Consider the following 25,924-nt stretch of genomic DNA (forward strand, 5'->3'; position numbering starts at 1 on the left):
CCATGCCTCGTTTTTGCTTTTTCACTTTTAACTAGGTAGTGTAATACCTTAAATGAGATATGGTACGATTTGGCCTCTTGAGACCAACATATGGGAAAAGGTTGGTCATCCTAGGCCCTACAGTTCTCGAAATATGAACAGAAAACTGTATCCGGCCTGCCCTCCTTTCCGGGAGCCCAGTGCGGCAGGTGGGCGACAGATCAATACGGAAAACAGGTTTCCATGTCATCCTTGTGAGGCTACATACTGTACCCACCAGCCCGGTCTTTCAGTGTCCTGGTAATCATTGACGTAAATTCATAAACTAAACCTTTATTAACGCCGTTTCGCTAGTGCGCTGGTCATAATAATAGCTGACCACTAAAACATGCACTTTCATGCGTTGCTGTGCCAGTTCCCTTCCAGTAATCTCCTCGTTGATGCTGATACAATGTCTGCTGAAGTACATTTTACACTATAGTTTTACATTTAGATTTACTCCTATTTGCATGCTGTCATTTGCCGTATAACACCTCGATTGAATCTTTTACCACAAATTAGTCATTTTATAGTGTTATACTGTATTTCCACATGCATACAAAATCCTTCAAAGGTTTACAAATTTAAACGTGAGAGGGAAACTGAAAGCTAAAACCTGCAGGAGAAAACCATAAAATAATGCTGTTGCCTATTTTTGGGCTCCTTATCAACAGAATGACTTGGCTCAGTGCATTGGTGTGTTAGTCATATGGAGGTAGTGGCATGGGATTTCCAGTGTGGAATCACACCCTTTTATAGTGAGCTGTAAAACAGCAGAGGTGAGTGTGTGTCTGAGACAGAATTTCCCTTCTGCTTTATCTTGTGAGATTGGCTGGCACCGACTGGTTTCAGAGTTACCAGCAAAGATTCTAGAACAGAGCAAGATGGATCACTGGCCGGAGAATACGTTGGATATGTTGAAGTACATTCTAACGCTCCATGGGCGCCATTTTGGTAAGCCGAAAAGTAATAAATCGTGCCTTTCACACGGCCAGATCATTACCGAGTAACACAACAAAACAAAAAACAGCTGGCAACGGCAAAAACAGCTGTTTAGGTGGGTTTATATGATTGGAACTGTGTCTGAAATGTTGCTGAGCTTACCACAATGGCGCCCTGTCGGTACTTCATTCTTTTGACGCAACTGATCCATCTTGCTCTGTTCTAGAATCTTTGGTCACCAGTGTTCCTAGATGTGCCTCCTGGCACCGTGTCCTTTCAAATGGGGTCTGGCAGAGTGCTGATGGAGAGCCCTCCCAACCCCGTCACCTCTTTCCACATATAATATTATAGACTGTTCTTGAGATGATAAGACAGATTTTTCTTTCATTATTCTTTTTTATTTAAAAACAATGCACATTATAATATAGAATTCATAAAACACAGAGTGCAGTTAGACCTACTTAAACTTAACTAAGTAAATCAAATAAAAAAATATGATAATAATAATATTATTAATAAAAAATAATAGCAACCATAATAACAACAACTAATAAATAACAACAATAGATAACAAATAAATAACAATAACTAGATAATAAATATAACACTAACTAGAAAATAAATATAATACAATAAATACAATTGCCTTAAATAGCAGTTTTCAAGCATTGAGCACAAAGTGCTTTACAGACAAACATGAATAGCGCTTTTTCAATGCACAACAAAAGTGCTTCACACACAAGATACTAACAAATAAATGATACATAAGCAGCCAGAGAAGCGATGTACTCACCAGCGTGCCCTTGAAACCAAGAAAGATAACGGAAAAATTAACAAATAATAAAAAGTCCAAAATAATAGGTCCATGGGCAATGACGACTGCATGGTGTTTCTCGTGTGGTCTGAGAGGTTTGAAAGGTTTGTATTGTTGAAACATGTTTAAAAGGTATTTTGGTCCCCACCCATTTAGATATTCATAGACAAGCAGCAGTACTTTAAAATCAACTCTGTTACTCTACATGCTCTGTTGTCTTCTCTGTCCTGTGCTTTGAATTAATATTGTGTAGAGTCACTGATCCAGAATAAGGTCTAAACCCTGCATAGAGAGGCTCTGTGAATGTACAGTTACATGTGTGCAAATGTTTGAGTATGTGTGTTTCAGATGAGACACTGTAGAAGGACAGGGTACCAGCTGGCCAATCTAAATACACTCCAACTCTGTTGGAACAAGGTGACGGGGCCTGTACATCAGTGGACTTCCCGTCATGCCAGACCGAGAATTTGCTATCACCACAGTATAATCTCCAGGAATTCTTATTGTGTCCAAATGTCGGGGTGGGACCTTTCCCTTTCCTGCTGATTCCTTTATAAGCCACAGCTACAGCTGCCACTCCATCCCATTCAGCTTCCCAATAAGAGCGGCCAGACAAACCCTCTCTACACAAAACTTGTTCATAGAAATCAAATCTGTCTGGATGGTCAGGGTATGGCTGCTTCTCTTCCAAACGTGTCACCTTTCTGTTTCCTTCAGACAGGGACAGAAATGCGTTTGCTGTGTTCGGGTCCAGTGAGAGCTCACAGGCATCTACAGACAAAAAAAAAGAGGTTTTAAAGAGCATTTTTACTCTTGTGTGTGTGTGTGTGTGTGTGTGTGTGTGTGTGTGTGTGTGTGTGTGTGTGTGTGTGTGCACGTGTGTGTGTGTGTAAATATATACATTGTGAAGGAGTGTGGGTATGGACATTTACATTTTTGGATTCCTGGTATGATCCTACACTGTCCTCCAAAGTCTAGTCTATAAAAACCAAACACACACACATAGAAAATCAAAACAAATTTCATATTGGACAAAAAAGCAGAAAATAAAATAAACATGGCCACAAATAGTTTGTTTGGGGTGAGCTCCCTCTGGTGTACTTTGGTGTTTGGTTCAAATACAATGGCAACAACCATAAACATACTTGAGTGTCTCCAGTTTGCAGTCTGGATCCTTTAGAAGAGCAGAAAGCATCTTTTCTCCTGACTCCCCTGAGTGATTGTAGGTCAGATCCAACTCTTTCAGATGAGAAGGATTTGAATTCAGAGCTGAAGCCAGATACGAACAGCCTTTCGCTGTGACTAAACAGCCTGACAGCCTACAAGGACATGAATCACAAGTGAGGGTACGCTATTGGTCATTAGAAATACAACTATTCATGTTCACCAGTCAGACACCAGACCCCAGACATTCAAGACACCAGTCAGCACAGAATCAATCAAGAGGTTACAAGGTTGAAAATGTGCCCATCATTGTGAAAGTGCAAATTATACCTTCATCCATCCTTTATGTATGGTGTCTAAAACTCAGTAACTCATTTGTTTCAATTCAAATGATTTAAAGGGAAACTATGCAGGATTGGCGATTTCATCGCCGGTTTCGCTTTCGCTTTTCGTTGGCACTCGTTTTATGCTTGCATATTTCACTGCAGAGCTTCCCCTAGCTTTAGCGTGTATATTTGACAAAACTCCTCAATCGGTCAGTCTGCCGTGCCTTTCCCCTCACTGCTCCCCAAGCGCCGCTGTAGCAGGCACCTCACTGTTCCAGGTTACTGTGTGCTCACTCTGTGTGTTTCACTAATTCACGGATAAATGCAGAGATCGAAAGAGTATATTTACTATACTTTCCCATTTCAATGTTTGCTGAAGATTCAAATGGCATGCTCAATCACTCAATAGCTCAATCTTACACACTTAAATACCTAAGAATCTCCAGTTTACAGTGTGGGTTCTTCAGTCCAGCGGTGAGCAGCTTTACTCCTGAATCCTGCAGGTCATTGTTACTCATGTCCAGCTCTCTCAGGGGAGAGTTCTGAAGTTGTAGAGCTGAGGCCACAATTTCACAGGACTGAGCAGTTAGGTAACTGCCCATACATCTACAGCACAAAAGATAAAGCACAGGTCAGACATAATTAATAATGTAAATAAATGATTTCCAAATCATTTCTGTACTTTCTTTGTGTATTCTCTCTGCCTTATGATGACACCGTTAGTTTAAACTCAAAGACCAGAAGTGCGTTCCAATTCGCAAAACATACTGTAGGCGGACATTTACGAATGCTTGCAAACAAGTTATTGTTTGCGTTTGCAGTTTTTGGGGAAGGTTTAGTCTGAGGAGGTAGTTCTCGACCAAATAATGTCGTTTGCCACAAACATACAAAAGTGTTTGCTGAATTTGAACGCACTTCAGTATTCTGAATACACTTTTTAAACACTCACAGAGCCCTCCTGCAGTTCCTCACAGCTGGTAAAAGCCTTATTCCACCTTCAACTGATGTGTTGTATTTCTTAAGGTTGAGTTCATCCAGCACCTCTTCCGACATTTGAAGCATGTAGGCAATTGCTGAGCAGTGGGTAGGAGAGAGCTCATTTTCTGTGAGTGTCTCAGATTTCAGGAACTCTTGAATCTCTTTGTAAAGAGACTGGTCTTTCACTTCAAGCAGACAGAGGAACAGATTGATGGATCGACCAGGTGAGAGATGCTGAGAGCTACCAAGTCCACTTCTGATAATGTGTTTAATGTACTGAGTAATTTCTTTGATGCTCTCTGAACTGCTCTCTGTGTGTGTTAGTAGACCTTGTAGTAGTCTCTGATTGGACTCCAGTGAGATGCCCAGAAGGAGTCGGAGGAAAAGGTCCAGGTGCCCATTCCCGCTCTTTAAGGCTTCGTCCACAGCTGATCTCAACAAACTGTACAGTAAACTAAAATGCTGCAGTGCCTCTGTATTCATGACCACATAGAAGTGAAATACATGGACCGCGGCCAGAAACTCCTGAAAGCTCAAATGTATGAAGCTATAGACCTTCCTCTGATGAAACACAGATTCTTCCTTAAAGATCTCAGTGCATATTCCAGCGTACACTGAAGCCTCATTTACGTCTATGCCACACTCCTTCAAGTCTTGATCATAGAACATGATATTGCCCTCCATCAGCTGTTTGAAGGCTAACTTGGCAAGTTTCAAAAGTACCTCTCGGTTTGACTGCAGGAGCTCCTTTGGATCTTTCTCATCTCTCTCATCATATTTCTGGCTCTTTGTGCTCATCTGAACGAGCAGGAAGTATGTGTACATTTCAGTCAGAGTTCTGGGAATTTCTACATCATCTTGTTCAAACATTTTCTGAAGCACAGTGGCTGAGATCCAACAGAATACTGGTATATGGCACATGATGTGGAGGCTCTTTGCTTTTGTAATGTGTGAGATGACTCTGTCGGCTTGATGTTCATCACTGATCCTCTTCTTAAAGTACTCCACCTTCTGAGGGTCACTGAACCCCTGAACTTCTGTTACACGCTTGATGTATTGAGAGGGGATCTGAGTTGATGCTGCTGGTCTAGAGGTTAACCAGATGACAGCAGAGGGAAGTAGCTCTCCTTTAATCAGATTTGACATCAATGCACCCACTGATGATGTCATGGTAACAGTAGACATTTTCTGGCACCCTGAAAATTCCAGAGGAATCCTGCTTTCATCCAGGCCGTCAAAGATGAACAAAAGTTTACACTTGTCATACATATTTGTATCCAGGCCACGAAGCTCAGGATGGAAGTCAAGCAGAAGTCTATGAAGACTGTACTCGTCATCTTTAACCAGATTCAGCTCCCGGAAGGGAAACATAAATATGAAATCTACATCCTGATTGGATTTTCCCTCAGCCCAGTCTAGAATGAACTTGTGCACAAAGACTGTCTTTCCAATTCCAGCAATACCTTTAGTTAAGACCATTCTGATTTTCACTCTCCCCCCCCCCCTTTGTGCATTTGAAGTAAGGGGGCAAATATCTCATTGCAGTTTATGGGAGTGTCTCGTAATCGCTGTATCCTTTGTGTTTTCTCCATTTGTAAAACCTCATGTTCTGTATTCACCCCTTCACTTTCTCCCTCAATGATGTAGAGTTGCGTGTAAATCCTGTTCAAGGAGGTTTTTTTATCTTGAATTTTATTTCCCTCAAATAAGCTCTCATACTTGTTCTTCATACTGGATTTATATTTCTCTTTGACTAGCTTCATAGCATCGTCCATTTCTTGGTCCAAAGTCTGCTTTAGGTCTCTAGTCAATCCTGTTGGTGAACTGGAAACTGTGTGTGTGTGAAGTACACACTTAAGTCCTGATGTTGGGTCACTGCTGAAGTTGGTAGGATAAGCCATGGACTCATCACTTTTCATAGACACACAGCTGGGTACTGGAGATGGAGGTCTGTGTGTATGTGGTCTAGAGATAGACAGAAGACAAGAAAAAAACCCAAAGACTAGTAAGCACTTCAAAATAAAAGAGAAAACAAAAAAACATAAGTGTGTGTGTGTGTGTGTGTGTGTGTGTGTGTGTGTGTGTGAGAAGTACACACTTAGGTCCTGGTGTTGGGTCACTGCTGAAGTTGGTAGGATAATCCATGGACTCATCACTATTCATAGACACACAGCTGGGTACTGGAGATGGAGGTCTGTGTGTATGTGGTCTAGAGATAGACAGAAGACAAGAAAAAAACCCAAAGACTAGTAAGCACTTCAAAATAAAAGAGAAAACAAAAAAACATAAGTGTGTGTGTGTGTGTGTGTGTGTGTGTGTGTGTGTGTGTGTGTGTGTGTGTGTGTGTGTATGTGTGTGTGTGTGTGTGTGTGTGTGTGTGTGTGTGTGTGTGTGTGAGAAGTACACACTTAGGTCCTGGTGTTGGGTCACTGCTGAAGTTGGTAGGATAATCCATGGACTCATCACTTTTCATAGACACACAGCTGGGTACTGGAGATGGAGGTCTGTGTGTATGTGGTCTAGAAATTGACAGAAGACAAGAAAAAAAAACAAAGACAAGTAAGTACTTAAAAATAAAAGAGAAAACAAAAAAACATAAGTGTGTGTGTGTGTGTGTGTGTGTGTGTGTGTGTGTGTGTAAGAAGTACACACTTAGGTCCTGGTGTTGGGTGGTCACTGCTGAAGGTGTGTGTGTGTGTGTGTGTGTGTGTGTGTGTGTGTGTGTGTGTGTGTGTGTGTGTGTGTGTGTGAGAAGTACACACTTAGGTCCTGGTGTTGGGTCACTGCTGAAGTTGGTAGGATAATCCATGGATTCATCACTTTTCATAGACACACAGCTGGGTACTGGAGATGGAGGTCTGTGTGTATGTGGTTTAGAGATAGACAGAAGACAAGAAAAGACAAAAAAAGTGAGCATTTCAAAATAAAAGATAAAACAAAAAAAACAACTATCTGTTTGTGTGTGTGTGTGTGTGTGTGTGTGTGTGTGTTAAGTACACACTTAAGTCCTGGTGTTGGGTCACTGCTGAAGTTGGTAGGATAATCCATGGACTCATCACTTTTCATAGACACACAGCTGGGTACTGGAGATGGAGGTCTGTGTGTATGTGGTCTAGAGATAGACAGAAGACAAGAAAATACACAGAACAAAGTGAGCGCTTAAAAAAAAAAAAAAAACAACATAATCATCTCTCTCTGTGTGTGTGTGTGTGTGTGTGTGTGTGTGTGTGTGTGTGTGTGTGTGTGTGTGTGTGTGTGTGAAGTACACACGGTCCTGGTGTTGGGTCACTGCTGAGGTTGGTAGGATAAGCCATGGACTCATCACTTTTCATAGACACACAGCTGGGTACTGGAGATGGAGGTCTGTGTGTATGTGGTCTAGAAAAGACAGAAGACAAGAAAAGAAGGTGAGCAAGGTGAGCATTTCAACATAAAAGAGGAGCAAAAAATACTTTGTTGTGAAAGTGAAAGAATGAGAAAGAATTCACTGAGTCATAGTGTGTGGATGTGGTGACTGCACTGTCAGTGGGTGTGAGGTTTTACCTTCTAAGGAATGTAAGACTTAATGTCTGGGGGACAACACCATGCAACAAAACATGCAACAAAACCGTAAACAGTTCATTCAATAAAGCTGTGTAAAACAATCCAAACTCTTGTGTTGTATGGAGCTCAATGGAGAGCCAAGATAGGGAACAGCAGCACCCTCAGGACCCTACCCTCCAAGTTTAAAACTGGTAGAGTAGCCTAACTCTATTCCCCTAGAACAGAGCAAGCAACAGACAACAAAAGCAACGCGGTGAGCAGAGAAAGCAGTGAGAGTAAACAGACTGATGCTTAAACTAGATAAGCACGCCAGCGGATCTCCGCCAAGCGCCTCCTGGATCCAGATGGTGGTTTTTTTTTATTATTTAATCGTTTCTTTTCATCAGACATACATTCATGGCAATAATTTCAGACATTTCCTGAAAAATTCATCGAAATCCATGCATATTTTTTAGTTATATCTTGATAACAAACAGACAGACAAGCAAACAAACCAACAGACAAACAACCGGTATAAGGCTGCCAGCAGTGGTAGGGAAAATCAGGAACAGAGTTTTCTCTTTAAAATGATGTGCATCAAGAAAGAGACAGCATGTTTTCACATAAAGATCAACCAGCTGCTCTAACTTAAAGGAACCATATGTAGGATTTTGGCCAAAACGAGTACTGCAATTACTTTCAAAATACTGTAGCGCGGTGAATCGCCTCCCCCTCCCCTCTGAGTCACGGTTGCCAGCTAGCTGCAGCAGGAATGTAGGCTGCTAGCTTTCAATGGCAAGTGCTGTTTTCCTCAGCATAATGACAGAGAAACGAACTCACTCTGATAATGCATTGCTAACGTTTGCAATGACTACTAGCTGCTTTTATTTCCCAAACAATTCCTTAGCCTACCTTTTCAATTCAATGACCCACCTCCTCCATATGGCCAACATAACGTTACTTTGCACGAACTTGCATAATTTGTTCAACTGTCATGAATAGGCTATTTAAAATGTCCTTACAGTATCCTACAAGTAAGTTGGCCAAACTGATGAATCTTTACCTGTCCAGGAGCAAATTAACAACACTGACGCCTGTCTTCAAATTCTTCTCCGTTTTCAGCCGTCTCAATCTCCTAAATCCTTGTTTTATTTAGACGTAGGCCTATTTCAGATTCATAACAAGGTCTTTTAGGTTCCATAACGGTGGACATTTTTTATCCAACACGTTTGTAGCTGCAGCTGTCTATGGTGGTAACTAGCATAACTGGCAACCCGGATGGCGAAATACTACTGACTTCGTGATTCGTCGATAAGTGTAGGGTGGCGCATCAAACCAAAACACAACATAACAACATCAACATCAGTTGAGGGCTGCAACTTCACTTTTAAATGAAAATATCTTGGCCGGACTACTGTTGTCAGTGATATAAGTATTTGAAATTAGCATGATTTCTAAATGTCTAGTGACATATCACAGGGCCATTTTATGATTAATTGAAATACATTTCCTACATACGGTTCCTTTAAGACTCCAGGTTAGCATGAGATGTTAGTAATTACAGTTTACATGGACAGCACGGAAACAGACCCTGATAAATGCCACTCCGGCAATCCAAAAGAGATAAATTCTGCACCCAGGCAGAACAGTGAAAAACTGCAAAAATACAATAATACCTCCCCTAAAACAGTCGCACAATGGTACAAGGACAGAATTCAATGAAAACAGAGAATCACAGTTACAATTTGAGTTTTTCCTCTCCAGCCATAATTCTGATAGACTTCTGACAGACAGAATCCTGCATTTAAATCAGACCTGGGCAAAGTACGGCCCGCGGGCCACATCCGGCCCGCGGCCTTTCCCAGACCGGCCCGCGTAAGGTCCGTGAAAAAACAGTAGTCAAGAAATAGAGATAGAGATAATGCACGCAAATCAACATCGTTGCTTTTATTTTGAAAGCGACTGGTTTCTTTACACCCATACGTTTGTGCGTGGATGCATACGACACCCTCACTAATGTGCTGGTGAGTAGAGTTACGGGGCAGTCACACGCTTGCGTCGGCCAACGTTCGTCCGTTGTTTTCCCATTCACTTTACATTGGCTGGACTTCATTTCATGCCGCACTGAATTGTGGGTCCGATGCGTTGCCTGAGATACGTTGCCTCCGCTAAAAAGTTGAGAAATGTTCAACTTTTGACGGATCGCGCAAGCGCCAGCCAATGAAATTCCGTGTATGCAAATTTTCGAACACTGACAAACCAATCAGTTCGCGTTTATGGAAATGTGACAAAATGAGGCATACGTTGGCGGACGCAAGCGTCTGACTGCACGGTTACGCATCGACACAATGCAGTTGCATCGGCGGCGTAAAACTATCAAAGTTTTGTTTGCGTCGCTAACCGCAACCCTAGCCAGAATGTTGAACTCCTACTGCTGCTTGGTGACGATACAAAGAGTTGATTTCAAAACGTTAGGCTACTGACAGACAGTTTACAATCGGATAACCTCGTCAGTGTAACCAAAATATGTCTGAGTTTATTTGCAAAGCTTATGTTAGCGAACTAGTAGGCTATGACGTTATCCACAGGTTGCTTGAAGCAGCCGCGGCTCAACACACAGCAGGGCGAGTTGACCAATCACAGTCTTATTAAAGCAAAAACATAATCAACATTTACAAATAAAACGTGTTTGTGAATGTAGGTTATGTTTTTGCTTTAACATAACTAGGCTTCTGACATAGCCTACTATTGTCTGCTCCACATTTGTGTAGTCTGATTATGTAAAGTTAATTTAATGATGGTCTTTGGCAAATTGCTGAGTGTTGATCAAATGGAGGCACAGGCCTATGTTTGTACTGACTCCTTCACATTTTCGTGGCCTAATTATACTACTTACTTATTTTTTTGTAGCAGTCTTTGTAAACTGAAAAAAAAAAAAAAAAAAACATATCAATGTCAAAAATGTTTTTGAGAATGAGGATTAAGGCCTAGCCTACTGGAAATATTGCTGTTTTTACCATGTCTCCCTCACATTTTCATCTGTTCTTTCTAGTAGGCTAGTAGTAACCAAAACCATATGATTTACTTAATGTTATACAAGAACAGAATATAATTGAACAGAATTGAGTTCAGACTTGAGTTCGGTGTTTTGAGTTCGGCCCTCCTCAACAATCCCAGTATCTCATGCGGCCCCTTGGGGAAAATAATTGCCCACCCCTGATTTAAATGGTAGGACGGACCCACAAGCTCCACAACACCTCCATCTACAGGCCAACGGTGGTGATAATAAGCAATAGCGAATGACATACTGCAGGGGGTAGTTCGAATGTGTTGATAACGGAAAATGTAAAGAAATGATTGCCAGATCTAGCCTATCGCAGGGAGCTCGATGTATGAAACATGAAATAATTTGGTAATCAAAGCAAAGCCATTTGTTTGTTTTGCTTGAGAAAACAATTCTACCTAGATGTTTAATGCCGATAAACTTACTGTCACATTTGGTAAGGAGACTTGGTGGCTGATAAGATTTGGGAGTGTCCCGTTCCCTCGGCCCTGCGCATCGGCACCAGGGCTCCTCCTTTGCCGGAGAAATTCCAACCGAAATGTCCAACAACCGAATTCCTAAAACTTAAGTAAGTAAAGTTTCTTATTAAGGAATTTTCTGCATTAGAAAGGCAGATTGATTAAGTAGCCCATAAAGAGTCGCTTGCTTTGCACCTGTAGCTTTCTATCCACACTTCGCCATTGATGAACCTAACAAATAATGATATTAAAAAGAATAATAATAATAAAAAAAACTCCTTACCTTTAGGCTACACAGTCCATGGAAGTAATCACCGACCGTAATTCCATTTCATGAAATAAGATAGCGTTGACAACACCGGCTGCTCTGAAATGCAATAGCCTACACTTCTGTTCTGTCCCCGAAAAACAACAACAACAAAATCATGTTGCCATAATAAGTTCGCCATTAACTCGCAACAAGAAGATGACAACCCTGCAGCATGTAGGCTACTCTCGCATTTCGCATGTTCACCAGATTAAATGTTTAAGTTGGTCGCGGCTATCAATTTACTCTAAAGACAACCGCTAAAGACGTGTGCAGAAGAACTGAAGAAAAAGATACGGTGTCTGGCACCTTCGTGATTACCTCAACAGCTCGGTGGGTAGGCTATGCCTCATGTTCCACAGTCTGTTCAACCCGATAAGAAGACTTCGTGAAAGCGTCTCTGATTGTGATGTTTTTCGCCTAAGTTAAGCAATAGGTCTACCATAACGCTGATTATAAATGTAAATGTAAATGTAAATGTACATTTCATCATATGTATACTAGTCGCTGTCTGGCATGGTAATTACGGTTCCACAGCTCAGCCAAGTTTGGCTCGAAACGTTGCCTTTAGAGTAAATATTTCGTGCAGCCCACATACAGTGTGCAGACCTGACCCGTTTTTTTCTGGCATGTGTGAAAACAGACACTGGATGTGTGCAGTGCTTCCACAAAAAAAAATTGTTATTGATCTGACATGACAGGGACTTCAATTATGGATAAAATGGGAAAGTTTCTAAGACTATACAAAATGACTGTTTATATTCTGTCATTTACATCAGCAAAAGACGTTATGGGTGCACCCTCAGGCATTTGATTAGATTAGAACTTGATTGCCATTTAGCAGAGTAGCCTACAGAGCCAGAGCCAATGAAATCCATCCGGAAGTGCAAATAAGCATTACATACCAAGTGCAGGTTGAGTATAGTTGTGTAGACAATAGAGCAGACAATAGACAGTGTACAATGTAGTTGGATAAATACAAGTTTTCCAGATGGCATGTCTACAGATGTATGTCTATTTATACTCTGTATACATTCACACACACACACACACACACACACACACACACACACACACACACACACACACACACACACACACACACACACATTGCCTACAGAAACGTTCCAGAATCATGTACACAATTTACTAGGCTAAATAGTGTGCTCATTTTCCTAAATTTTACTCTCATTTTAATTTGTTTGTAAATTGAGAGCACAATAAGTAAAACATGTGCACAATATAGTAAATGGTGCGCACAATTTACGAAAATGAGCACACATTCTCTCGATACACAACTAGGCCTATATATTGCAATGATACCTCTGGGTGCCCAGGGAAGATTTTGAGCCTTGGTTAATATTAAGCTACAGTTTGTGATGGCTTGTAGCCTGGGTGTTCCCATCCTGCCTATGATTTCATTCACGCTGCTAAGGCAGTCTGGAAACTACCGCCCTAATTTTTGCCTGAGATAGGGGACCAATCACATAACAGGGGGTGAAGCAAGACGATGATGAGCTAAGCACAGACACATTTGATAGACATCCGTGGCACCCAATGAACAGATCTGGGCATTTTTTTCAAATACGAAAACATGAATGTCCAGACCACACAAGAAGTGGTAGGCGCTTGCCAGGCTAGATGGCTTGTGCTTGTAGGGATAACTTCTTAAGTTGATGTAAGATGGGGTAACCAGTTTTCATTGGTGTCTCATCATCTCTGCTCGAATGATGATGGCTAGTCCTAGTCATCAGGCACACACTGAACACAGAGTGAACAAACTCAAATTTGATTAACCCAGAGATCAGGGTTATACAGAGAGTTTGCTAAACCTCCTTTCTGGAATACCTCCCTGATTGCACCCCAAAGTCACAGTACAAGGAATGGCTCTTTGTGGATAGTTGAGAGGTCATTAAGTTTTATGAGGTTTTGTGACTTTCCTTGACACTGTAGCAATGCCCTCCATGTCAATGTATTGTTTTTCATGTTATGTGACTCAAACCTGCAAAACCAGTTTTGTTCACGAGATGATTTTCTAAGGTCTTGTTACAGTATATTGTAAAGTAGTTTTGTGACTTTCCTCGACACTTGACTGTCCTCTAATCTGTTTGTGTGTTTCACAGTAAGGGCCTTATCTTAACAATCTGAAATGCTTGGTCTGAAGCTGATGGTTTAAACATGTTTAGGGAATGTCCAGCCCCAAATTGCTATCTTGACAGAGTAATAAGTTTGCCACAGATTACTTTTTCACATAACAGAAGTTAACCATGACACCTAAACCTTGGTCCACTGACCACAACAAACTTAAGGGCAATGCTTGGCTGAACAGCTGGACCTTGATGCTTTATTTTCTTTGTGTAGCAGCAGGTGGCAAGACCATGCAGAGGTCAAATCACGTACCGCAATGCACATGTACAGTACATCTAGTATAATCTATCTAATAGTGACACTGGGCAGTGGATAAGATGAGTTGATTAGGATTTGCCCACCCACGCAAACTAAGAAGAACGCCTCATTAGCCTACATGCCATGTATTGGCATATTGCACACAGAAACAGTTGATGGCCTGTCTGAGAATCATGCACATTCATTACATTTTGTATGGAAAGGAATTTCTAGGCTATATGATTTTTTGATGTGGGTTGTAAGCTTGTCAACCGTGACAAAACGACTGTGGCTATTGTTGATGTTCCTGTTAATCAACATTGCAAAATAGCCTGTGACGCATTTTACCCGTGTGCAGAGATAGAGAGATAGAGAGAATATAGAGAGAGAGAGCATCAGAAGACTTCTGACTCATCACTTAGTATTCACCCTGAGCTGCTTCTGGGGGGATACGCGAGATGAAAAGGGCTATGGCGGAAAGGTGTCAAAAATAAACATTTCAAATGTTCTGTTATTAATTCATGAATGATAAATTATTTCATTTTGAATCAGTTGTAATGATATGATATGAAACATTACATTAAAGGAAATAATTTGTCAACTCTAGCTATAGTAGGCTACTGTAAGTTTTCATTGAAAAAAGGTGTCTCATTAAACATGATGCCTGGAATGCGTCAAGAAATAGAATGCGTTACTATTGAATGTGTCGGATGGTGGGGCTACGCGAGCCGACTCAGGACGTAGAAGGTAGTACGTGAGGAAAAAGTTTGGGACCTGCTGCCCTATGGTTTAATGACTTGTGACTTGTGCTTTCGTTAGAGAAGAAACTTCTGGAATTCCCCTAGTAAGGAACACGTCACTGTTTTATAAAATTTGGTTATTCGCCATCTCCCCTAGAGATAGAGAAGTGGGCAAAAGCATGTTGGTCTCCGTGCATGCATTGTCTTGGCAGTGCCACTGCTTAGCTCAGTGAATTGAATCGTTTGGCTGAATAGCATGTCATGAGTAAATGTGAATCAAAAAACGGGAAGGGAGAGTATCACTTTCAAAACATTACGTTAGTTGGGCCTACATTTTGTCTTTGGAGACTGTGTTTTCTGTCCTTAGTTTGGGAGGCTATAGGCAGACTAATGAAATTGCATCTGTTGACCCTTCCCTGGATTGGTGGTTCATATTGACATCTTAATAGTGAATGCCTATATGATCATATTTGTTTCCTAAATGTATGTTTCTATAATGCCAAAACTCCATGACAGCTAAAGCTGATTAAAAGCTAGGTTAATGTCAGTCCAGGTTGCCTTAAGTTGCGATTACGTTTTCTTTTTATAAATCATGACATTGAATTCTGCAGTGCAAAATGCCTCACAAAGATAAATGCAGAAAGAAAGCCACTAAATGCACGAGATCCCTGACCACTGTGAATGTTGAATTTTGTTTGAATATGGGTTACTATATTTCAATAGATTGAACTGTAAATTCTGTTGACATAAATGTTGCCTTTGAGCGCTTGCTCCTCCAAAGGACTCTGAATGGCTCTCTCTCACATGGTGTCTTGTCCAGTCTGAAATAGACCCAGTCGTTATCCAGCCTCAGCTCAAATTGATGCCTGTGGCAGTTCATTGGGTTAACCCAAACAGATTTTCCTTGTGAAGGACCCTTTTTTTTCATAAGGCAAGAAGGATGAAATCCCTAAATCATGTTCAAAATAAAATCAGTGGCTCAAAATCATAAACTGTATGAAGCTCAAAACTTGGGATTAAAGACAGTTTAATCAATAATCACTTGTTAGTTTTAAGAGTTTGCCGTCATACCGCTGTGAAGTACCTGATTGTGCAGTTTTAAAAGGATGGCGCACAGAGTATATCCTATTTTAGCTAGCTTTCAGAATATTTGACAACATTGTAACCAGAACCAGCTGTTAGAATACATCTGTTGCTTTAATGAATAAAAAATAGGGCCTAATGTTAATGTATGACTGTTTTTTCTCATTCTGTGTCACTTCAGTTGGGGGCCATATGATCTGATTCAGGCACAGCCCGTCTGGAGTTTGTAAGCAGATTCTGAAAGATCCAGCAGGAAGTGCATTTCTGTGTATTGGGATCAATTCAATTGATCAGAGGACTGACTGTCCCCAGTGTGTATAGATATTCAGTGGATCCTGCAAAACAATGGATGATATCCTACAGACAGTCAAAGAGAAGCACAAAACTAAGTATGAGAGCTTCTTTGAGGGAATCAAGCAACAGGACAAGAAAACCCTCGGTAACAGGATTGACACACAACTATGGGTCATAGAAGGGGAGGGTGTTAGGATAAACGAAGAGCATGAGGTTTTACAGATGGAACAAACACCCCGGCCTCAACCAATTCAGGACATGCCAATCAACTGCAATGGCATTTTTTTGCTCTCTCAAGAACCTGGATATCAGGAGAGAAAAGAAAGGAAAGCAAAAATAAAGACTGTTCTCACTAAAGGCATCGCTGGAATTGGAAAAACAGTCTCTGTGCAGAAGTTTGTTCTGGACTGGATTGAGGGAAAAGCCAATCAGGACATAGATTTTATTTTTGTACTTCCATTCCGCAAGCTGAATTTGATTAGACATGACCAATCCAGTCTTCATAGACTTCTGCTTGACTTTTACCCTGAACTCAAATGTCTACAACCAGAAGCATATGATACATGGAAAATTGTGTTCATTTTTGATGGCCTCGATGAAAGCAGAATTCCACTGAATTTTTCAGGAAGTGAGAACGTTTCTGACATGACAACATCGTCATCATTAGATGTGCTAATAATAAGTCTCATCAAAGGAGAAATCCTTCCCTCTGCTCTCATCTGGATAACCTCCAGACCAGCAGCTGCTAATGACATCCCCTCCGAATACATCACCCGTATAACGGCTATCAAGGGATTTACTGACTCTCACAAGGAGGAATACTTCAGGAAGAGAATCAGTGATGAGCATCAAGCCAACAAAATGATTTCACACATCACAACAGAAAAGACCCTTTGCATTATGTGCAACATACCAGTCTTCTGTTACATCTCTGCCATTGTACTTCAGAAATTACTGGAACAAGATAAAGCAATGCCTAAAACTCTGACTGAAATGTACACACACTTATTGCTTATTCAAACAAACACAAATAACCAAAAGTATGGTGAGAGAGATGGGAAAGACCCAAAGGAGCTGCTCCAGTCAAATCGAGAAGTGCTTTTGAAACTTGCCGAGCTGGCCTTCAAACAGTTAATGGAGGGCAATATCATGTTCTATGATCAAGACTTGAAGGAGTGTGGCATAGACGGAAATGAGGCTTCAGTGTACGCTGGAATATGCACTGAGATTTTTAAGGAAGAATCTGTGCTTCATCAGAGGAAGGTTTATAGCTTCATACATCTGAGCTTTCAGGAGTTTCTGGCCGGGGTCCATGTGTTTTACTGTTATGCAATCAGTAACACAGAGGCACCACCATTTTTTGATTTCCTACACAGTTTGCATAGAGCAGCAGTTGATAAAGCCCTCGATAGTAGGAATGGACACCTGGATCTGTTCCTTCGATTCCTGCTGGGCATCTCACTGGAGTCCAATCAGAGACTCTTTCAAGGTCTACTGATACCAACAGAAAACATGTCTGCTAGCATCCAGAAAACCGCAGAGTACATAAAAGACAAAATTAAAGATGATCAACTCATACCTGATAAATCGATCAATTTGTTCCTCTGTCTACTTGAAATGAAGGACCAGTCTCTTTGCAGAGAGATTCAGGAGTTTCTGAAATCAGAAACATGTTCCGAGAAAAAACTCTCGGCTGCACACTGTTCAGCAATAGCCCACATGCTGCAGATGTCGGAGGTCACGTTGGATGAGTTTGACCTGAAGAAATACAACACATCAGAGGAAGGTCAGAGGAGACTGATACCAGCAGTGGGACATTGTAGAACCGCTCAGTGAGTATTACATCTTTGTGTCACAGAATTCATATTTATTTCCACTCCTCCCCAAACTCTATTGTTTTTTTTTTTTGTCTTCTGCTATAGACTTTCTGATAGTAACCTGAGCGATCAGTCCTTTGAAAATGTGGCCGCAGCTCTTAAACTGCCAAACTCTCCCCTACGAGAACTGGACCTGAGCAACAACGACCTACGGGATTCTGGAGTGAAGCTGCTCTCTGCTGGACTTGGGATCCCACACTGTAAACTGGAGATCCTGAGGTAAGAATTTGGATCAAGTTTACTGAAGCCTACATTGCAGTATAGATGTACTAAGAATTACAGCTTGTTTCTGACGCTATTTGCATCTTAAAACGGCAAACTGCACTTATGCATATGCATGTATGGGAAGGCTGAGGGACAATGGGAGTATCGGGAAGTGTTCATAGTGATTGATTAGGTATTCCAGTATGTAAAACAGTGCACACATGTTTTGTTCTGCCTTTTAAAAGCAGTGTAATCCAAATTCAGAGACAACATAATGAGTTTTTCTTCAAAATGCCAAAAGTGACATTAACTTTTGTTTGCTTTTCTTTTTTAAATTTTTTGGCCTTTATTAGTGTAGGACAGTAGAGACAGACAGGAAACAAGCGGGAGAGAGAGATATGGGGTGGGATCGGGAAATGACCGCAGGTTGGACTCGAACCTGGGTCCCCGTGGGCACCCGTATATGGCATGAGCGCTGTAGCCTGTTGCGCCACAGTGCCCCCTTGTTTGCTTTTCTAATGTCACATTTCCACTTTCACATCATTCCCAATATGTGAGTATTAAATCTGTCATAGCTGCTTCAAGTAGTATTTGTTTTTAAAATGGAGTAGAACTACTCCACTGCATTATGTCGCGGCTTGTTGACATGTTAATATCTTGTACATTTCATGATTGCCAATGGCAACTTTTGGTTCTTTTTAATGTAGCCATCTGCCAACTGTGCTTGTGGCTGAATCATACAGTTCAGTTATGAGCTATGGCACTCCTTTGACCATGCAATCTGGCAAGGATTCGCTGTTGGCTTCCTGCAGACAAAAAAATAGTAATTGTGGTATTGACACCACCGCCCCGCCCCCTCCCCCCCTCAAAAAAAAAAAAAAGCCAAACAAACAAAAAACTTTCATGGGGACTCAGGTTCTCTCTTTATGTTCTCTCTGGTTCCCACGTAATTCAAATCCTGGCTGACTTTGTACAGCGAGTATCAGGTTAAACATGCCAGAGGACATAGAAGTCCAAAGTACAAATTGGTGTCCATAATCCAGAATGGCAGACTGTGGAGTTCACTCTGAACTGGTTCTTTTGAAGAAGTCAAGAATGAGGAATTCAGTATCTTGACTGTCGTGGAATATCCAGTCTAGCTGAGGAGTGGTAGAAAAACATTTACTTCAGTTATCAAACACAGCAGGACAAGACAGCACCTCCACTAGTCCACATTCCCATCTTGCATATCTCCTTCTCCTCCATCCTATATTGGTTTCTCCGTGTCCCTTTAATTTTCTTTCCCACCATGAAACAAATAGTTCGCCAGACAAATAGAGCTTGACAGAACTTGTTTCAGATATTATAGCAATGTATTACTTGCTGACTTGCTGACTGACATTGCGATAAGTGAAAGGACAAACAATTTATGTATTGAGCTGACAGTCAGATAGGCTCTAGGTTTAGGGGCTATTCTCTCTTCATATAGGCTCTATATTAGGGCTTAATTTCTGCCTGATGGTCTTTTGGGCCTCCGCTGGCCTTCCAGGTAGCGCTGCCTTGAAGTTGACAATGGGGGCCCAAAAGACCATAGATCTTTATTTCTGTTGGGCAGGCTACTGTGAATCTATATTTTTCTGGGGGTTAGAGTCTCTCTCCCTTTCTCTAAAACAGAACTTTCAGATGGATTTTTTCCCCGTTGCTATTATGGGCTCTTTTGTGGACTTTTCCTTTAATATTCTAAGCCAGTGCCACGAGGGAAAGTGAAGTGTGTCATGGAATTTTGAGGAACCCAATGTGATTTAGCACATGCTCATGAAATAGGCTGGAGGGGTATTTTCAAATGCATCAATGACACAGCTTCTTATTTAAAGAAGGAACATTTTAGTTCCTCTTTTAAGTTGATATTTTACAACTTTGTTTAAAGCTGGTCTTTAGTAGGCTACAAATCTCAGTGTGATTTCATGATGTAAAGCTGAGAACCGTCTTGCAACTCTTTTTAGGAAACAGTTGCACAGTTGACAGGATATGCTGTAATATTGCTGTTGATTTAGTAACTGTTTCACTCGCCTGCTCTAGCAACAAAGCAACATCACACCCTTTGCCTTACCCATTGCACCCTTGTTGAGCAACAAAATAAAATCACCTGTTCCAATATGTGAATGATCATATTATGACCACTCTGTAGACAAAATGTGGTTAGATGAGAATGGACACCCAGCTGTTATAGCATATGATAATGAATCACTCCAGTCACATCAACATAATGTCACAATAGACAGTTGCTTTGATTGAATTGTCAGTGGTCTCATCAATCTGCCGTGCGGAAAATGGTGCTGTGTCGATATTCTGTTTGTAATCTCTTAAATGGTAGTGGAAACTTAGTCAGATTGTTTTGAATTGTCTTTGACATTCTCAGAAAAAAGTAGACGATTTAAAATGGGAAGCCAAGATATTATAACACATCCATAACGGCAAATGTTATCATACACATCAGGGAACTTTCTGGCTACTTTGAGAAGCTGCACTTTCTTTCTGTCATACATTGAACTCTCCTTACTGTAGCACCCATGACCTGTATTATTTCACAGGAGGTCTTGGTCTCCTGCTTTCACTCATAATTTCTCCTCATTTGAAAAAAGACTGTAAAGAATCCTGTAAGATGTGTCAGTGATGTTCATCCTTCCACCACCAGGAATGTCAGTTGAATCTATGTTGCTCAGGAGCTAGCGAGTGGCTAACAAGTAACTCAATTTCCACCCCCTTTCCTTGCCCCAGCTGTGGTGCAACGGGCTGGGGCACCTGCACCATACGCCGGTGACCCGGGTTCGATTATATGTATATTTCCACCCATTCACTTGGCACATCGACAATTAGACCGAGAATTGAGATGCAGTAGCGGCAAAAATTGACCTGTCCAGTTACTGTAGTAGTGTCCCCTCCCGCAGCTGCACCAAGACACTCAAGTTTTGCTGTCTTGAAACTCAAAAGATCCATGAGCTGCCCAGGATTTCACTCGATTTACATGAAAGTCAATGGGAAAAGATATTTATGGTATAGTGAAGCAAACTGAAAAGTTGGTAAAGCAGCCTGTTTCACTGTGGATGAGTGTGCCACTGTTTTACACTCACAGAAATGAATTCAGGAAAACAGCTTGGGTTGACTGAAATTCTGTGTCAAAAGAGCAAAATGTGATTGTTTTTGGTAACTTTGTTTTGATGCGAGCAGCACGACGCAACGCGACGTCCTTGAGAGAACTTTTGTCGGACGCCCTGTTTCTATTTTCTTTTTGTCGCTCGCATTGCTCTGCTATTCTGAATGAGAAATATGGAACCTCGTGACGCAATACAATGCCATATTTAACGGATTCAGTGTAGACAGACAACATTGACAGTCGCTTGCTTGGATCCAGTTAGGACAAGGTGTTATAGAGGCCTCCTCTGGTATAGGCACTGAGGCACACTATGCATCCATGTTAAATAGAAAATTGTAAAATTCACTTGTGATGTGTCTTTGTAGACTGTCTGGCTGTTTAATCACCGAGAAAGGCTGTTCGTATCTGGCTTCATCTCTATGTTCAAACCCCTCACACCTGAGAGAGCTGGATCTGAGCTACAATCAACCAGGGGAGTCAGGAGTGAAAAAGCTGTACGCTAAACTGGAGGATCCCAACTGCAAACTGGAGACACTCAAGTATGTACAGTGCTGTAGACCAAAGTTAGTGTGTGTGTGCGTGTGTGTGTGTTATATTCCAGTCAGGACAGAGTGTGCATACCTTGTTATGCTTGGGTTAAGGTCCAGTAGCTTAAAATCATCAATAGGCTACTGCTTACAGCCTAATACTTAGCTGAAGTATTGTAACACTTATCCCATGTGAACAGGGAAATATGTTGTCCTTCCCTCTTCTACTTTTCATTTGAGTTTTCATATTGCACTTTGGACAGGACAGGGATATCTATCAAGTCATTTACTCCACAAGCACTGTCCACCGGTTATACCGTTAAGTAGAGTGGTACTGTTTTACACCCAATCAGAGTGCAGTTACCTGATCCATTCTTTCACCAAATAATACATTTTACTTATACAAGGCAAAGCAAGGTGATGTATAGTATAGCATCCCACTGCATAAAAGTGCTTGAGAGATTGATGCTGGCCCATCTCAGACCTCAGGTGACCACCTCCATGGACCCACTGCAATTTGCCTACTGTCCTGAGGTTGGTAGTGAGGATCCCATCATCTACCTGCTTCAGCATCACCTGGATGAAGTTCAGTGAAAATAATGTTCTTTGACTACTCCGGTGCCTACAACACCATACTTGTACAACTTGTACTGCTACTTGAGAGAAGCTACACAGGATACAGTGAACTCATCCATAACCTCATGGATCACTGATTACTTGACAGAAAGACCACAATACGGCTCAGATGGCTCAGGAACACTGCAAGGGACAGTGTTCCTCCTTTCCTCTTTACACTATACACCTCAGACATTTGCAGCGATACTCTGATGACAGTTGTGCAGTTGTGTGGTGTGTGTGAAGGATAAGTATAAGTGAATGAATACAGGGATCTGCTGAACAGCTTTGTGGCGTGTGATGTGGAAACAACCACCTCCTCTTAAATGTGGTCAAAACAAAGCAGATATTAAACTTTAGCAAGGCGGAACATTGCAGATATATTGGTGTACATCTTGATAACAAACTGGACTGGAAGTGCAACACTGAGGGTGTGTACAGGAATGGGCAGAGCAGACTATACTTCTTGAGGAAGCTCAGGTCTTTGAAGGTGTGCAGCGGGATGTTCAACATGTTCTACAGTACACCATTTAACAGTCTGCTGTTTTACTGAAAATAAAATTGTTTTGTAATGTTTTTGAAATAATAAAAAGCTGATTTACCTGTTGTCTTCATATGGCTATTGAAGTTCAGATTGCCGACAATCATGCTGAATGTAACAAAGAGGTCATTTAGAAGCAGAGGTTTTAAAACACATACAGTATGAACTTCCTATTGGTTTGTAGTAAGTAAAATAATTAATATGACATTGGCTATGTGACTTACCTGTAGGATGTTTACCTAAGCTACAGTATGATTGGTTAGTAGATAATGAATGGATGACTTGGCTAGGATCTTCTTGGTAGAATGTTTGCTTATATTATGCTGTCATGTACATTCAGAACAGAAGGAAAGCAAATGTCCAAATGTGTGTCTATCTGTTTTTATAGTGTGGCCTTTGGGGGATGGGTCAGAATCACACCAGGACTACAGAAATGTAGGTATTTCAAAACATCCACACATACACACCTATTTACAGAGTTGGACTGGTAATCTAGCATAGTCTGGTTTTCTGGTGGGCTGACACCTTTTCAATGCGCTCTCACCATCCACAAGGAGGGAAACTAGGCCTCCTAGCACATGACTATGGACTATGATTATGTTCAGCTCTGGAAAATAATTCATTCTGATGTCATCCTATGAGTTGACAATCATATTCAAATTTGCTAAAAGTTAGACTGATTTAGGATCCGCTCTGCGTATGCCCCTTTTGTGTTCATTCATTCTCAATCAAAGTTCTCTCATAGTTTTGCCAACATTACTGGATTAAGTACTTCAGCATGTAAGAAGATAGACAACATTACTGGATGTAGTGCCAAGATCCTAAATCAGCTGTTGAAAGGCCCTTTGCAGATGACAATCACTCAGTTGTGGAATTGATTCTAGAATAGAATATATACTTTTTTGATCCTGTGAGGGAAATTCTTTTTTCTGCATTTAACCGAATTAGTGAGCACACACAGCACACAGTGAATACACAGTGAGGTGAATCACACACTAACTCAGAGCAGTGAGCTGCCTGCCCAACCAGCAGCGCTCGGGGAGCAGTGAGGGGTTAGGTGCCTTGCTCAAGGGCACTTCAGTCGTGGACTGGTTGGGGATCGAACTGGCAACCCTCCGGTTACAAGCCCGAAGCCCTAACCAGTAGGTCACGGCTGCCCCATTCTCATGTAATGTTGCACCTTTATCTCTGCTTGAGCACCTGAGCAAAACTTTTTCATATCCCTGGCAGGCACGCCACTCTAAGATGCCTATATACATCTTGAATATGCAATCTCAGTTGATCATTGTTAGGAAGCATGCATTATTCATTTAGAAATAAAATATTTCACTTAACACCAAACGTTTTTGATGAGAAAATATGCTTACCACTTAATTAATGTGATTCCTATTTATGTACAGCAAGAGGAAAGTATAGAATGCAAATGTATACATTTATGCAATATCTATTCTTGTTCTTGTGTGCAGATGCCTGTGACCTCACGCTGGACTCGAACACAGTAAACGTATGTCTTTCTCTGTCAGAGAAGAACACAATGGCGACATATGTGAAAGAGGACCTATCATATCCCGATCACCCAGAGAGATTTGATGTCCGACCACAAGTTCTGTGTAGAGAGAGTCTGTCTGGACGCTGTTACTGGGAAGTTGAATGGAACGGAGTGATTGATGCAGCTGTGTCCTATCATGGGATCGGCAGGAAAGGAAGCGGCAATGACTCTTACTTTGGGCACAACGAAACGTCCTGGAGAATGTACTGTGGTGACAGTAGGTTTTCTGTCTGGCATGACATGAAGTCTATTGACATAAATGCACCTTCATCTTGTTCCAACAGAGTAGCAGTGTACGTGGACTGTCCAGCCGGCACTCTGTCCTTCTACAGTGTCTCGTCTGACACACACACACTCACACACTTGCACACGTTCCACTCCAGATTCACTGAGCCTCTCTATGCAGGGTTCACGGTTTACAATGGATCGTTTTCTCTGTTGGATACTACTGGAAAAGCTGTTGTCCTTAGGAACACGTATTAAAAGCGCTGTTTACTTTTTAAACCTTTTTTACTCTGTTAGATACCCCCATGGCCCTGATTGGTGCGTCTGAAATGGGAACGTTGGATGTCTTGCAAATCATGCTACAGGCTCTAGGTGGGGCCAGAGGAGCTGGATGTTTTTTTTTTATTTATTTATTTTTTAAATGACCTGCTTCATGTACTTCTGATATTGAACATAGGGTCAGTGTTAGCAAAAATAACAGAAAGTTAGTTGTATAAGGCTGACCTTCAAACTATCACTGGATCACTATCTAGACTTGTAGTAGAAAATAATTTGGTAGAGCTCACCTGCATATTATGAAAATACTGTATTCGTATCACTTCTGGCATATTTTGTCATGACAGGGTGGATAGCTTGGGCAGAGCAAGTAAGGATACTTATACAAAGAAAATTAGTCAGGAAGAAGATCAACTCTCTAACTTCAGCAGGTGAATTTGCCACCACTGAAGAGAGAAAATAAATGGTTGTCCTGATGTTACTAGAGAGGATGGCATTAGTGGACAGTAATCTCAGGGACACACAAAAACTCCTCCTCTTTAGTAAATAAAAGCATTATAATCACAAAATTATCAGTGCCCTCCAGTGAGTAATATATTGTTTAGCAAAACAATCATTTGAAAGACAAATATATATTTTTAGGATTTTACTATATTTTACTTACTTTGAACTTTAATACATAGTTCTGGGGACATTTCAAAACAGTCTGCATCCTCTTTACTTATAAAACTGAAAAAAAGAGACTGTAGCCTAAATGTGAGTGTTTTGGACCTTTGTAACAATGCACAAGTTTAGTTTACTGTGTGTTTTGTAACTGTGTTAAGCCAGTGTAAGATAGATCGAATATTAAAATGAACACACAGACACACACATTGCATTTTG

The 25,924-nt window shown here is 41.2% G+C and overlaps 2 protein-coding genes across 2 annotated transcripts; one reads left to right on the top strand and one right to left on the bottom strand.

Annotated features, from left to right (window-relative positions):
* Positions 1-1,500: 1,500 nt before the first annotated feature.
* On the bottom strand, positions 1,501-11,815 carry LOC134062274 (NACHT, LRR and PYD domains-containing protein 3-like). The gene is given in 13 exon segments (XM_062518238.1): positions 1,501-2,545; positions 2,707-2,753; positions 2,920-3,093; positions 3,697-3,870; positions 4,214-5,739; positions 5,742-6,207; positions 6,341-6,451; positions 6,651-6,761; positions 7,005-7,100; positions 7,244-7,354; positions 7,513-7,620; positions 11,254-11,391; positions 11,570-11,815. Coding segments are annotated over 11 exon segments (3,453 nt in total). The 5' UTR covers positions 7,575-7,620; positions 11,254-11,391; positions 11,570-11,815; the 3' UTR covers positions 1,501-1,970.
* Positions 11,816-13,187: 1,372 nt separating this feature from the next.
* Positions 13,188-25,134, top strand: LOC134062014 (NACHT, LRR and PYD domains-containing protein 12-like). Its single transcript, XM_062517887.1, has 6 exons — positions 13,188-13,214; positions 16,123-17,927; positions 18,018-18,191; positions 21,675-21,848; positions 23,381-23,427; positions 24,459-25,134. Exons 1-6 carry the CDS (start codon positions 13,188-13,190, stop codon positions 25,022-25,024), a joined length of 2,793 nt encoding a protein of 930 aa, XP_062373871.1. The 3' UTR covers positions 25,025-25,134.
* Positions 25,135-25,924: the final 790 nt, after the last annotated feature.

Source organism: Sardina pilchardus, chromosome 17, assembly GCF_963854185.1.
Source record: "Sardina pilchardus chromosome 17, fSarPil1.1, whole genome shotgun sequence".
In the NCBI taxonomy this organism is placed as follows: domain Eukaryota; kingdom Metazoa; phylum Chordata; class Actinopteri; order Clupeiformes; family Clupeidae; genus Sardina; species Sardina pilchardus.